Source organism: Denticeps clupeoides, chromosome 11 (assembly GCF_900700375.1).
Source record: "Denticeps clupeoides chromosome 11, fDenClu1.1, whole genome shotgun sequence".
NCBI lineage: Eukaryota > Metazoa > Chordata > Actinopteri > Clupeiformes > Denticipitidae > Denticeps > Denticeps clupeoides.
Window position 1 is genome coordinate 19,000,133 of NC_041717.1, and position 13,678 is coordinate 19,013,810.

General features: G+C 48.3%; 2 protein-coding genes across 5 annotated transcripts in view; both read right to left on the reverse strand.

The window, feature by feature from the left end:
- Window positions 1-11,681, reverse strand: part of loxhd1b (lipoxygenase homology PLAT domains 1b) — a 35,285-nt gene extending 23,604 nt beyond the window's left edge. For 3 of the 4 annotated variants that reach the window (XM_028995803.1, XM_028995802.1, XM_028995805.1), the window contains exon 1: window positions 305-995. In XM_028995803.1, the coding sequence (XP_028851636.1) occupies window positions 305-587 (283 nt within the window). In that variant the 5' untranslated portion in view covers window positions 588-995. Of the gene's footprint in view, window positions 1-304; window positions 996-11,546 lie in introns of those variants that run through there. The other variant, XM_028995804.1, reaches the window with a different exon arrangement.
- Window positions 8,270-12,867, reverse strand: ptger4a (prostaglandin E receptor 4 (subtype EP4) a). Its single transcript, XM_028995807.1, has 2 exons — window positions 11,547-12,867; window positions 8,270-10,092 (listed from the first exon to the last, which is right to left on the reverse strand). The coding sequence occupies exons 1-2, from the start codon at window positions 12,345-12,347 to the stop codon at window positions 9,616-9,618; spliced, it is 1,278 nt and encodes a 425-aa protein (XP_028851640.1). The 5' UTR covers window positions 12,348-12,867; the 3' UTR covers window positions 8,270-9,615.
- Window positions 12,868-13,678: the final 811 nt, after the last annotated feature.

Below are 13,678 nucleotides of genomic sequence, written 5' to 3' on the forward strand. Positions count from 1 at the left end.
TTTCGGAATGCAGAAAAGTCCAACTTCAAAAAATCTCTTCATTTATACGGTCCGTACTTGGTTGGGGCTGAATGATTAAAGTTTTCATGTTTTGGATGAAATTTACGAAATCCAATGACCTTTTTTCAATATTCTATTTTTGGAGATACACATAATGTTTGGGTTGATGAACAATTAAGATTGTCTTAGAATACAGAAATGTCCAATGATTAGCAGAATTCTAAAGGTAGAAAGTCTTTTGAGACAGTGTGAATCTAAACGCCATTTGTGAATCTATCTAAGCATTGAAGATGGTGGAAAATACCTTTTTTCTTGTGGTATTCATCTTCGTAGTTCTCCACCTTCTCCGCCTCATAGTTCCTCAGTTCGTTCTCGTAGATCTCCACATAGTCCTGCTGCTTGGACTTCTTCTTGCCCTTTCCTTTTTTATCATCTTCATTGTCGCCCTTCTTCCCTTTCTTGTCCTTTTTCTTCTTCTTGGAATCCTCATCAGACTCTCCTTGTTCGGTCGAATCTTCGCTATCCTTCCTTTTGCTTTTCTTTTTTGCTTTGTCGTCATCTTTAGACTTTTTGTCTTTGGACCCCATTGTAGATCCTTGACGTGTTTAAACGACGTCGTCCACTTTAAGGATTTTTTTTTTACGCATCTGCACTCCGGTCTCCGTTTCGTCCACCAGCTTTTGGCAGCTGTGCCATATTTCTGGTACCTGCTTTGAGATCAGAATCATCCCCGTTCGCTTGTTCCCCCTCTCATCTTCCTCTTTTTCGCTTTCCTTTTAACCCTTCCCCTCTCTGCTGCTCTCCCCGCTGGCTCACACCAGTGTTGGGTTCAGCCCTGGCCGCCCGTCCGCCACTTCGCCGGGGCAATCTGTACCACCGACCCGACTTTTCCTCTTTGTCTTCGATTGCCCGCTCCCCGGAGTCGTCAGCCGCCTCTCCGGTTTCCTCTCTCTTGGTCTCATCTCCCACCCACACGTACTCGGTGGCATCTTTAATTTATTTACTACCGTGAAACTGTAACTGGCCTCTGCGCGGCCTGGGAGGGAGGAGAGCCTTATTTGACCCGTGATGCCGTGGCCTGGTGCCAGACAACCGCGGGCGCAAAAAGCAGGTCGAGGGCTGTGGAGCGTGGAGGTCTGGAGGACAGGGGAGCTCTTATCTGCATCCATAACTTCATAAGTCCTCCATCCGTCCGTCAGTCATTTGATGATTAGATGGTTTTGGGTGATTAGAGACGTGAGAGACATCAACTTTTCCCGGCTAATCTACCGGAACCTTTTAAATCAGTTTACTTGTTAGCTCATTATCATTTTTTTTCATTAATTTTCAGACGTTATGAGGTGTTAAAGCCTGAGTTTGTGACGAGAACGTCTGAGATGTCAGATGCCACTGAATCTCTCTCATTTGCACTAAGAGCTTGGATTGGGTTTCATTAATTAGCGGTCAGAAGCTGAACATCTTTGCTTTAATGGCGTCCATGTACAGTCTCTCCATTTGCACGATTGGTTTTGTTTTTCTGTCAGGCGCTGTCAGACCCTGGTGTGTGCAGTCGGGCATTGGACGGGGTGATCGGATCCTCCCGCCACCAGAAGATGGAGACACCGTGCCACTTCTGAAAGTGTGAAATACTCCCAGACGTGAGCAGCTGTGGCCGAGGACCGTGGCCGTGTTCCCAGCATGCAATGGTCTGAAGAGCTGCTGAAAGCTGTAATGCTGCTCCAACGCAGGAAAAACACTGCATGGTTGAAGACCAGACCGATGAGTGCCGGTGCTGATCACCCACTGCTATTATCACTTTTCCCCCATGGCCATTCAGGAAAAGACCAAAAAAAAATCTCTTTCTGAGACATTCGCATACATGCGACTGATTGGTCAAGGTAGGGTGGGCGATATATCGAATATACTAAATGGCATGTAGTAAATTAATATATTGAGACCATCGAGCAATGTTATTGTTAAACCGACAGCATGTACTTAGCTTTCGAGGAGGAGATACGGTTGAAATAAATCAACTTACAATGACTGCTATAATCAAGGCCTCTTCCATATTGGACAATGCGCAAAGGTCAAAGTTCAACAAAATTCAAAGTCCTGTGGAGCGATGCATCGAAATGTCGCTCTTCAGGCTCATATGAAAGCAGAGAGAAGCGAATCCACAGTGATGAGTGAAAATCCAGACACCTTAATTGGGCATGGAGGCAGACGACTACATTTTGTTTAAATCCATGATATTAGTGTTGTTTTATGCAATAAAATTTTGCATTTAAACAATGATTTAGAGGGAAATTTCCTCTAAATCATTGTTTAAATGCAAAATTTTATTGCAATATTTTATTGCAAAATTTTATTGCAATATTTCGCAATATTGTTTTTAGTCCACATCGTGCTAAGCCCAAGCATTGTATTATAAATGTATGCAAAACTTTCTGTTCACTGCATCAAAAAATGCATTCTTGCCTCATCTAAATAAATTTTAGTGCATCGTGTGACATATTAATGTCAAAAAAAAAGTTTTGCGAAATAGACTTGAAATACTACCTCACATATCAATTTTTTCTTTTTCCAAAATTTGATTGATTTGCTATTGCAGAATCAATGTAAGGGTTAATGGAACTGGGCAAGCGGAGTGATGACATCGAGCACAGCGGTTACTAAGAAATGTGTGCCGTCCAGAGAGGGGACGGTGTCGCTGAGCGGCGGAGGGCGTGGCTGGCGATCAGAAGGCGGGGCGCTGTGAATGAGGGCGTGGCGCCGGGCCTATGTGACCACGCGGCCGGATCCCAAACTCATCTCTCACACCGGCCCACTTTACGGATTTTTATACCCGGCTTAGGCGAACAATTTTCCCAAGGTTGCATGTATTTACTTTCTTTTGCGAATCCACCGGGAACGCGAAACAAAACAAAGATGGCCCGATTGGCGGAGCGGACACGCCGCAGAGAGACGCAAAAACAAACAGAGACAGTGTCCCAGCGTTCGCGCAGGAAGTGGGGTCGGAAATGAAGAAGAATGCGGCGGCAGGAGGAAGCGGAGAGAGATAATCTCAGCGAAGGTTCCGAGGCGGCCCGTGATCCGAGAGGCGCTGTCCTCGCCGAGGGCCGGCGACACGCGGCCACCCTCCCCGCCGACTAAATACTTCTGGTGCCGGGGCGTTGGTTGATTTATCGTGTACGTGTGTGTTTTCCGCTTCTCATGCTCGGCCCTGCTGTTCCTCGGGTGTCCCGCGAGATTTACAGGGGCTGGCAAGGCCGCGCGAAATAAAACCCACCGTTTTACGCGAGGAACTTATCCGCAGATAAAGCAGGGGACAGGAGGGACCATAAATTCTGCGTGAATAGATGGTGGATTCGTTCCTCATTGCAGTCTTCCCATCGCCCCGAGGGACACTTTAAAGCCCGGGCGCACCTCTCTGTCCGGTTTCTGACGGGCCTCTTGTGTCGAAACCTTTCTTTGCTCAGGTGGGACCCACCATAAAGTCCGCGCTGCGTAAACACCCGCCGGGGTTTTTCGCAGTAATTCGGTGTACCATAGTTCAGTAACGATCGCGGGTGAAATCTAGGTTCTTTTTCTTTCCCAGCATATTCGCGCACAGCTTCGCGAAGGCCTCTGTGGCGTTCCTGAGCCCCAGGGCTTGCCAGAATTATTTTAAGTGCTTACACTTCCACGCGCCCTGACATGTTGGCATATAAAAAGTCAAGCTGTTTACAATATAAAAACACATAGACACACACACAAAAAAAAGGGCGTGCAGCCTTATACATGGCTGATATGAAAGTGAATTCCCTGAATCCTTTACAAATAAATGGCTGTTCCTTCCCCAGACACGCTTTACTGTAGCTTTAGTGCACTTTTTTCATTTCAAAACTCTCCCTCCCTTTAATGTCACTTATAAACTGTACAATTTATAGATAGATAGGCAGACAGATAGATAGATAGACAGACAGGCAGATTGACAGATAGAAAGGCAGATAGATAGACAGACAGACACACAGATAGATAGATAGATAGATAGATAGATAGATAGACAGACAGAAAGGCAGATCGATAGACAGATACACAGACAGATAGATAGACAGACAGACAGATAGATAGATAGACAGACAGACACACAGACAGATAGATAGACAGATAGATAGATAGATAGATAGATAGATAGATAGATAGATAGATAGATAGACAGATAGAAAGGCAGATCGATAGACAGACACACAGACAGACAGATAGATAGATAGACAGGCAGGCAGATAGATCACGTATATCCCCAGTTCACTTCTCTAGAACTCCGCTACACCATAATCCTTTTGGCTCGACCGTGTTTCAGAAAGCATAATTGAAACATCCATCTGAACCAGCTGAGCTGCCGTGGGTATAATTTCACTTCTAGTGGCCCCTTGTGTAAAACTAAAGAGGCCATTAAAGGCGCAGCATGTGCAGGGGTGGGTGAGAGGTCACCGTACGGCACCGCGCGCAGTGACCAGGAGGGTTCACCTTTTAAAGGAGATATTCCCCCTCACCGCCTGGCATCGCGTCCCCGCGCTGGCACGTCCACGTTTGTCGTTACTGTAAACCGAGACGGCCCCTGGCGAACGCGCAGTTAATCAAACGCCTCTCAAGTTTTATAGAGGCGAGCAGGCAAACAGGCACGCAGGGAGCGGCGGAGGCAGTAAAATGAAATGACGTCCGTGTCCATCGAAAATAAAAAAATGGAAAAAAGAAGCGTTAATGTGTCCCGAGGAAGAGATACAGGAGACATTTTAAACACCGCATCGCTCTGACGCCGGTAACGTGTAACGCGATGCCGACATGCAGTAGGCCCCTGTCGTTTGTTATGGTAACACTAGCGGACCGGACCGCAGTTCGTATCCTTTCGTCACAAGTGTGCTGACATTCGATATGAATGCTGAAATCTGAATCATTCTCGAGGTTTATAACTGGGAGGAAAACGGGTGGTAGCGGCCTAGTGGGTAACACACTCGCCTACGAACCAGAAGACCCAGGTTCAAATCCCACTTACTACCATTGTGTCCCTGAGCAAGACACTTAACCCTGAGTGTCTCCAGGGGGGGACTGTCCCTGTAACTACTGATTGTAAGTCGCTCTGGATAAGGCCGTCTAATAAATGCTGTAAATTTAAATATAAAATGAAAACGTGTGTTTAGTAAACGGGAAAAACTAAAGAACAAAAAAAAACTTAATCAATGCAGGACACGAGATGGAGAAAACCAACATAAAGGGTTCTGATTGGCCATGTTAAAGGAGCGGAAGCTGGGGGTGATTAGGACCCCTGTGTGCATGTGACTGGCAGAACCTGGCCAGCCTCAGGTTTCCACGATCCAAGCACCGTCCCCACACACTGCTCCCCGGGCGCCTGTCATGGCTGCCCACTGTTCACCAAGGGTGATGGTTAAATACAGAGGACACATTTCGTTGTGTCACCGTGTGCTTCAAAAATAGCCCGTTTTACTTTAACGTTCTGTCTAGTCAGATTAGAAATGCGGAGAATAGTTTTTTTTTTCACGGTACACCACGTTCTTTAAACCCGTATATATTTTATATTGAACAGGTATTATAAAACCCGTTCAATTTTAACAAACCCCATTTCATGGCTGTGAGGAAGCTCATGGGACGGGAACCCATGTCTCATTTTCGGCCCGTTTTTATAAAATACTTTTGAAGTTGGCGGAGGTTGCAGATGTTGTTTTGTAGAACTACGATTTGCTCCTGATTGGTGCACGTAGGTGAACGTTCAGGTTTCCGGCATGAGGGATTTCATCCATGACATGTATTTCGGCACAGAAGCACATCCTCACATGCCCCCGTGAAGTTCACTGCAGCGGTGTCCTGATGTCCCCGCAATGTTTTTCCCATGTGCGCCTTTTTTTTCTCCAGTCACACAAACCAACTGGACGTTTATATTTCCATCTGGGTTCAGGACGGTCCCTCCTCGCGATCAACAAATCGCGGCGCTTACAGGAAATAAGCTGACCTCACTAGCACGGCTGCAGAAGTCCGTGAGGTGGAGCGCGGCGTCCCTATCTCAGGGAAACGAAACAACAAACACGGCCCTCGCAAAGTCAACTTTTCCTTTCTCTTTTTCCAGGGCGATTAAGCAAAGCAACGTGAGGCAAATATACGGGGACGAAAAAGCGTGTGACAGTGACCCAGCTCTGGAGAGATGCCGTTACAGGCTAATCGTTTGCAAACATGTGAAAAAGAAGTCAAAGTGACACAAACGTGTCATTGTCATTGTGATACACAGCAGCGCAGCACATGGTGCCCACAGTGAAATGTGTCCTCTGCATTTAACCCATCACCCTGAGTGAGCAGTGGGCAGCCATGACAGGCGCCCGGGGAGCAGCGTGTGGGGATTGTGCCTTGATCCAGGGGACCTCGGTGGCACCTTGATGGCTCGGGATTTGAACCCACAACTCTTTGGTTAACAGTGCCCTCCCTTTCTCGCTAGGCCCCCGCTGCCCCACCATCCCGGCGACCGTTTCCTGCGCGTGGTCGAAATGTCTGGCAGAGCCGGGGTATCTTACAGGCACTGTTGAGCCGTACAGGATGTCGGCTGTCACACCGGGGCAGAGCAGGACGCCGAGGACAGCCCTCGGGGCGCTGCCACGGGGGGGATGGGGGGACAGACCAGCACAGCGCTTCGCCAAAGCATGACACGATCGGCCGATGACAGTCGCCAGGACTTCAGGCAAGGAATCCGCTAACCCCCAGGATGCTCTGCTAACCCTCACAAAAACACGCGGCCGACCCAGAGTCCGGGTTTGACTCCGGGTTCAGGGCGAGGATCAGCAGACGTCCTTTCCCATGAAAGCGTCTCCCGACGAACCCTTAAATCCTCACCAATGAGAGGCTAGATGCGGAAGTCGCGCACAAAGCATGCCTGGGCGATATGGGAGACGGGGGCTCTGTTTCGTTGCAGCTGTGTTTGCTTGTGTTTGTATGTCTGTGTTGTCTGTTGTGTGGGGACCAGGACACCCCAAAAAACACACACACACACATTTCTCAGCAACTCCAGCATTTAGAGCTCAACAGAGCAAACACAATTTGTTCTGCTTGCAGGAGTTTATGTGCTGTGGTGGGGTGGTTGATGCTGGTGCCCCACTTAAATGCATTGAAAAAGACACCAAGACGGGATCCAGGTTCTTGAAACTGACCTGCAGGTATACAATTAATGGAGGGAGGGAGGAGACGAGATTTGACAGGATCCCACTGACGGGAGTCGATTTAAAGCATCCAGAACGAGGGCAAATGAGTGCTGTCAATCATCATTATTTGAAAAAAGAACCATAATTGAAGTTTTTCTCCTGGTTGTCAGAAATAATTACCAACCACGGGCTGGGTGGGTAGCTCCTGCTGTCCAAAATACAGATTGAGTAGTAAAAAAAAAAAACGTTTTTGGTAATTCAATTCTATTTAACCCAGTCAATAAAGTACATAGTTGAACAGATAAAAGCAACATCTTCTTTTAGTTAAATCGTATCTTATTGTTGCATTGCTGTTACCGTATAGGCTCAAGAAAACTCTCAATATCTGCTAGCCCACCGTCACATAGCTATGACCCACCACAAGCATTCTGATGTCTCAATAACATGAACGGGAATGAGGAAGTGACATCATCTGTATGACCAAGAGGGAGACACAGGAAACACAATAATTTAGGCAATTAAATTGAAAGATTTTAACGCATCAATTTTGTTAACGAAAATGAAGAGACATTTTAGTATAGTTTTTAGTATAGTATTTACTGTGGCTATTATATATCTACAATGTTACATGATATATTTTGTTCTAGTTATCATTACATGACCAGCATTTACATTGCGTCTCGTCTCGTTTCCGTCAAATCATAAAGATTATTTGTTAAAGATATTTTGCAAAAAAATTAGTTGACGAGCACAACACTAGTAATGCAGAGACACATCTTTTTTGTGTGCACTGTGTGTTGTGCTGTTTATCATGACAAAAACAATCACTTTCTGAAGATATACTTGCCATTAATGAACATGTTGCATGCTCTAGGTCGCGCTGTGAAAATAGGTCCCTAATGATTACTAACATGCACGTGAGTAGTACATTTGGTGTTCTGTGTTCATTACTGCAAATGGAGATAATGATCCAACAACGCATATTAGTTAAGGGGAATATAACACCTCAGGGATCATAGATCAATAGACCTACTGAATGGTGGGGTCAAGAGGTCAAGTGAGCAGATCCACTGGTAAGGATCGGTTGGGTAAAGAGACACAACATTAGGCAGAGATTATTATTTTATTACAAAACCAACAAGTCCTCCACAGAAATTGAATCCCTACAGACAACAATGGTAATTACAACCCTCACAATTACAAAAAAATTGCTATTTTCACATTGTACTGCCATCCCTTTGTTCTGCATTTAAATAGATAAAGACGACCAGCTAATGGCTCAAGCGCTGGAGCACATACACACCCGACTTCCTCTGATGACAATAACAAGTCTTTTGTTGTTTATGTCTGATATCTGTGTTAGGGTTGGACAAATGATTTATTTTATGAAAACTACAGTTTCCCACATCAATATTTACGAACTATATCAACAGCTCGCTGTTTTGGGCTGGGGGGCCAATCGTTATCTGATTTAAAAGGCAGACACACAAAGTGTCAATCATTTCCATCAGAAACGCCAAAATATTTATCATTTATAGCAGTCCTGATGACGTGTAGCTTTCACCTAAATAAATTATTATTTATAATTATTTAGATCATTTTTGGTCCAACCATAATAATTAACATCTTCATCTGTTAACGGAGAGAATTTCCATCATGTTACTGCATTTACACAATTTGTTCAAACTCGGGTAAAATCTGATTCCAGCGTGAGCATGTCACATTTCTGAAGTGACTCCAGCATGCAAAAGTCCCACGTACGGGCGTATGTAAATGTGTTCTGGTACATGTCCAGGTGGATGTGGTGAATAAAGGGGTGCCTTTTAAGATGCTGATGAGGGTAACTGTGAAATGATTTGATATGAAATGATTTCAGTAGAGCCAGTGTCGCCCCAAACCCTTACAGTCAAAGTTCAAATTACAGTCACATGCACACACTTACATGTAAAAGTTGTATTGCAAAAAAAAATCTTCGCAGAATCGCAGAGAGAAATGAGTACGGTGTCTCACTAAGGCAGAAGATGGGAATGGAGTCACTTCAGGCCTGTTGAAATGATTTAACGAAGCTATACGTGGCCGTGGGAGCGGCACACTACGCTATTCGGCGACCACAGCACACCAGGCACACCAGTGGGTTCAAATCCTGGTACAGCTCGGCCATGGGAGAATCGTTATATACCAGAGTTAATACAGAAACCCAGCTGTGGGCAGCAGAAGCATCATGTACAACCCTACAGACTTAACACTGAGAGAGAAAATAACCTGAAATGGTGCTAATGCAGCCCTTTTACTGTCCTTTATGAGCAGCCTTCTTGGTTCCTCTTCAGCTACATTAGAGAGCTTTGGTCCATCCAAGAAATTTGAGGGGGGGTTTTTTGCAGGCCATTAGTTCCAGTCCCGGAATTCCAAAGTTCTGACGAGAAGAGCCCAAAGAGCGGCCGGGTCTCCTGCTCCATCAGCGCACAGCAGCTTTGTCTTCATGTGTCAGGTCTTCTGAGGAACTCGAGTCTCTGGCCTCTTCCGGGGAGGGCTTTCCAGGAGAGTCGTTCCCAAACGGGCCGGCGTGGTAGCTGCCCACATACCCGTCCAATCCCTCGGGCAGGTAGAGGAGAGTCTGGGAGGTGCTGCTCACCTCTTTCAGCTCGCGCGACACCAGCGAGACCTCGTCCCTGGAAATGATGGAGGACAGCTGCTGGGCGTCTTTGCAGTTGAAGGGTCCCGCTGCCGTCTGCCCCCGTCGGCCGCCGATCTTGCAGAAGAGGCATTTGATGTTCTGGACGAGTTTCTGGAGCACAGATTTCCTCAGCAGAATATAGATCCAGGGGTCGAGGATGGGGTTGACCGAGGCGATCCGGATGGCCTGCAGGTCGGGGTTCTTCTCGATCTTCTTCTCCACCTCGGTCTTGTACAGCTGGTTGATGAACACCTGCACCTGAGAGGAGAGACATCTGGATCATGAGCCCTATTAACACACTATGTTTGGTCCACCAGCAGATGTTGGACAGTGTCCGTGTTCGATGTTTTAGGTATAAAGCGTAGTAAACCAGAAGACCGCGGTCACAGGTTCAAACCCCATTTAATACCATTGTGTCTCCAGGGGGGACTGTCCCTGGATTGTAAATCGCTCTGGATGAGGGCGTCAGATCAATGCCGTAAATGTGTGTGTGTGGGTGGGTGGATTGAATGGGAACAGGGGAATTTGGGGGCTTTTCCCGGCCTCTTAGGCCTACTCGTGTGATTGGCTGAGCAGGGTGTTGAAGTTTTGGTCGGGTTTCGCAACCTCTTAACATTCTTTCGACGGTGACACATTTTGTCGCCAGAAACGTATGATTTTATAAGCTTCTCGGCCCAGCGAGGAAAGGACCTGTTTTCCAAGCATGGGAACAAGTAGGAGGAGTTCAGGCTACACACAACGGTGGCTGAACTAAAGACGTGCGATCCGGGGTGCAGACCTTTGACCTTTAGCACCGAAGCACACAGGTATCCCATTTATTCCATTAAATAAACTTGCAGAAATCTACTCCAGGCGTATTCCGCCGTACAGCAGCGGCTACACATGTTCTCACGGTGCTACTGTGGACGTATTAGGGACAGTTGCGTACGATGGCATTTTGCTGCCTTTTGACACGTCTCGCTGAGGTCGCAATTTGATAGAAGATACAAGCAGGGGTTCTGCTCATGCCGTGGACCTGGATCTTAATGCGGAAGGTAACTCATACAAGAGGTAATTCAGCTACAAGTAATGAAAATCGGAGGGAAAGGACATGTCTGAATTCGGACGATATGCACCTACCTGGTGAAAACATCAAAAACCTGGGACGTTCGCGTTGTATTTTGGTATTGTGGGTTTGATCCTTTTCAAGTTTCAACTTATTTTTGCATAACTCTGACCGCACTGGGAAGAGAAATGGCTTTCATCCGCAAAGTTTCTTATTAAAATCTTTTTTAATAAGAAATCAAACTTGTCCTTTTACGCGTGGCATTGTGGGGTGTTTTTTTTTTTTTTTTGCAGAATTCCAAACTGGTAAGAGAAATGATTTCATCTGCATCCCACAAAAAATCTATTTTGATAAGAAATCAAACTTAAAGTAAGAATATTCACTAATATAATCTAAAGTTGCTGGTAGTAGCCTAGTGGGTAACACACTCGCCTATGCACCAGAAGACCCAGGTTCATATCCTGCTTACTACCATTGTGTCCCTGAGCAAGACACTTAACCCTGAGTGTGTCCAGGGGGGGAGACTGTCCCTGTAACTACCGATTGTAAGTCAATCTGGATAAGGGCGTCTGATAGGTACCGGCATCCCCATTTTACGCACTTGGTAATTCCCATTTCTGAGCCCAGACCGACCCCAGCAGGCCTGTTCCGGGGAAAGAGAACTCACCACCAGCGGGATGGAGCAGAAGAGGATGACGGCGGACGTGCAGATCAGCAGCAGCACCATCTGGATCTCCGCGCCGGCCAGCCTCCCCAAGCTGCGCCTCCGCCCCGTCTCCGCGCCCCGGCCCCGGCCCGGCTCGGTCCCGAGCGACGTCCTCCGCACGAAGCGCCGGTGCATCCGGATCAGGGCGCCGCACACCAGCACGTTGCAGGCCACCGTGCCGAGGATGAGCAGCGCGCTGACGCCCGCGTACATGAAGGTGTAGGCGGCGTGCGCGCCGGCGTCGCTGCGCCAGTCGACGAAGCACCAGGTCCGGGGGTACTGCATCGTCACCCGGCCGAAGCCCATGGCGGGCAGGGCGCAGAAGAGCACGTTGGACGCGTAGATGGCCAGCAGCGCGACGGCCGCCAGGCGCCGGCTGACGTGGTCGTTGTGGAAGTACGCGTGGTTGATGGCCAGGTACCTCTCCACCGACATGGCGCAGATGATGCTCAGGCCGGCCAGCGAGAAGAAGAGCAGCACGAAGCCGAAATACTGGCACAGCGGCTCGCCGTCCGGCCACGAGCCCTTCACGTACGTGGCGATGGTGACCGGGCTGGCCAGCACCGTGCCCAGCAGGTCCGTGACGGCCAGGCCGCACACCAGCGTGTAGAAGGTGGTCTCCTTCTGCTCCCTGCGGGACTTGCACAGCACGACGATGGCGATCGCGTTGCCCGCCACGCCGAACACGAACATCACCGCGTTGACGGTGGGCACCGCGCCGCGCTGGGACGCGGTGCCGTTCCCCGCTCCGGGTGCGTCCATGTCCCCGCGTCCGGAGACGCGCCGGGGAGCTTTATGGACTCCCCCCCTCCCCGCGACGCGCTCCGCCCTGACCTCGGCGTGGGGAGCTCAGGGAGGAGAGCTCTCCATCTCGCGGTTCCTGCTTCAGACACGATCGAACGCTGCAGGGGACTTTGCTAAAGTGAGCCAAGAAGTAAAAAAAAAAAAAAAACTTTTCACGGATCGGTTAGATCCAGAGCTGCTTTTAATCTCTCTTCACACATCAGCAGTGTTTCTGATTTTTCACTTGCGTTTTCTTGTAAAATCTTCCCTTCTTTTCCGTCCATATGGATTTGGGGGGAACGTTGACTGGAATTGTGTGCGCAGGGTTGTCAGCGAGCAGAGAGCCTCCGTGGGAAGAAAAGCAGACGCCAAGAATCGCACATCAACCAAAACACTGAGCAAGCCGCAGCAGCCGAGGTGGAGGCCAGGCGTGCCGAGCCGGTCCTGGTGGACGTGGACAGAGGCATGAGGACGTCCCCTTCGCGCTCGGCTGGTTGTTCGGCTAGACGAATGAACACTGAACACCTATGCTTAGTTATGAATGCCTTAAGCACATAGTCCTGCCCACAGTCACGTTCATGGTGCATGGAAGCCCCTGGAGCGACCAACACCGGCCCGTCCCATAGGCCGATGCAAAGCTGCCGTTCTAGTGTGAGATATCGCGGGCTGAAAAGGATTCTCGCAGGTCAAAAGTTACAAAATATCGATTTTAAAAATATGCACTGCATGGTTACCCACCGGAACGTTGTAGTGCACCCCTAATTATTATGCATTTTAGAAGAAGCAGAACCCGCACAGGTCGGGGCCTGCAGCGCACGTCGCTGTAAAGCCTCTAAAGTTTGGACGGGACGTCTTCTCTTTCTCTTTTAAACCCCGGCCGAGGTCTTCAGTCCTCCGCCCCGCTGGTGGACTGCCGGAGGCTCTTTTCTTGTTCTATTTAAAACCGTAACAACCAGTTTGACTACATGAACACAATTACGCCTTTCTGTTACACCTGCAAGTAAGGGCACATTTGTTTGCTCGCGGGCCAAGTGGGGAATGGCTGCTCCTTCCAGCCTTTTTTACGTTCTGCACAGAGACGAACAGAAGCGAAACCAAAAAACTCCGTCGGACGCTGGTGCACGTGAGATGATGGAGCCTCCGCCAGTCACGTGAACAGCAAGGATTCTCCGTCTTTTGTGAACAGTTGCAATTAAGAAACACCCACCTTGATAAAGACCTCCCTCGGTGGGCCGGTTCCGGACTATCGGTTCCACCCTCGGCCCAGCAGTGGCACCAGTGTGTGTAAAAATCCCATCAATGCTGCTGTC

Excerpts from the sequence above, each read along its gene's own strand:
- ptger4a (XM_028995807.1), bottom strand. The coding sequence starts at position 12,347 with ATGGACGCACCCGGAGCGGGGAACGGCACCGCGTCCCAGCGCGGCGCG. Across the intron at positions 10,093-11,546 it reads TCTGCTCCATCCCGCTGGTG|GTGCAGGTGTTCATCAACCA; the intron begins GTGAGTTCTCTT and ends CTCTCCTCTCAG.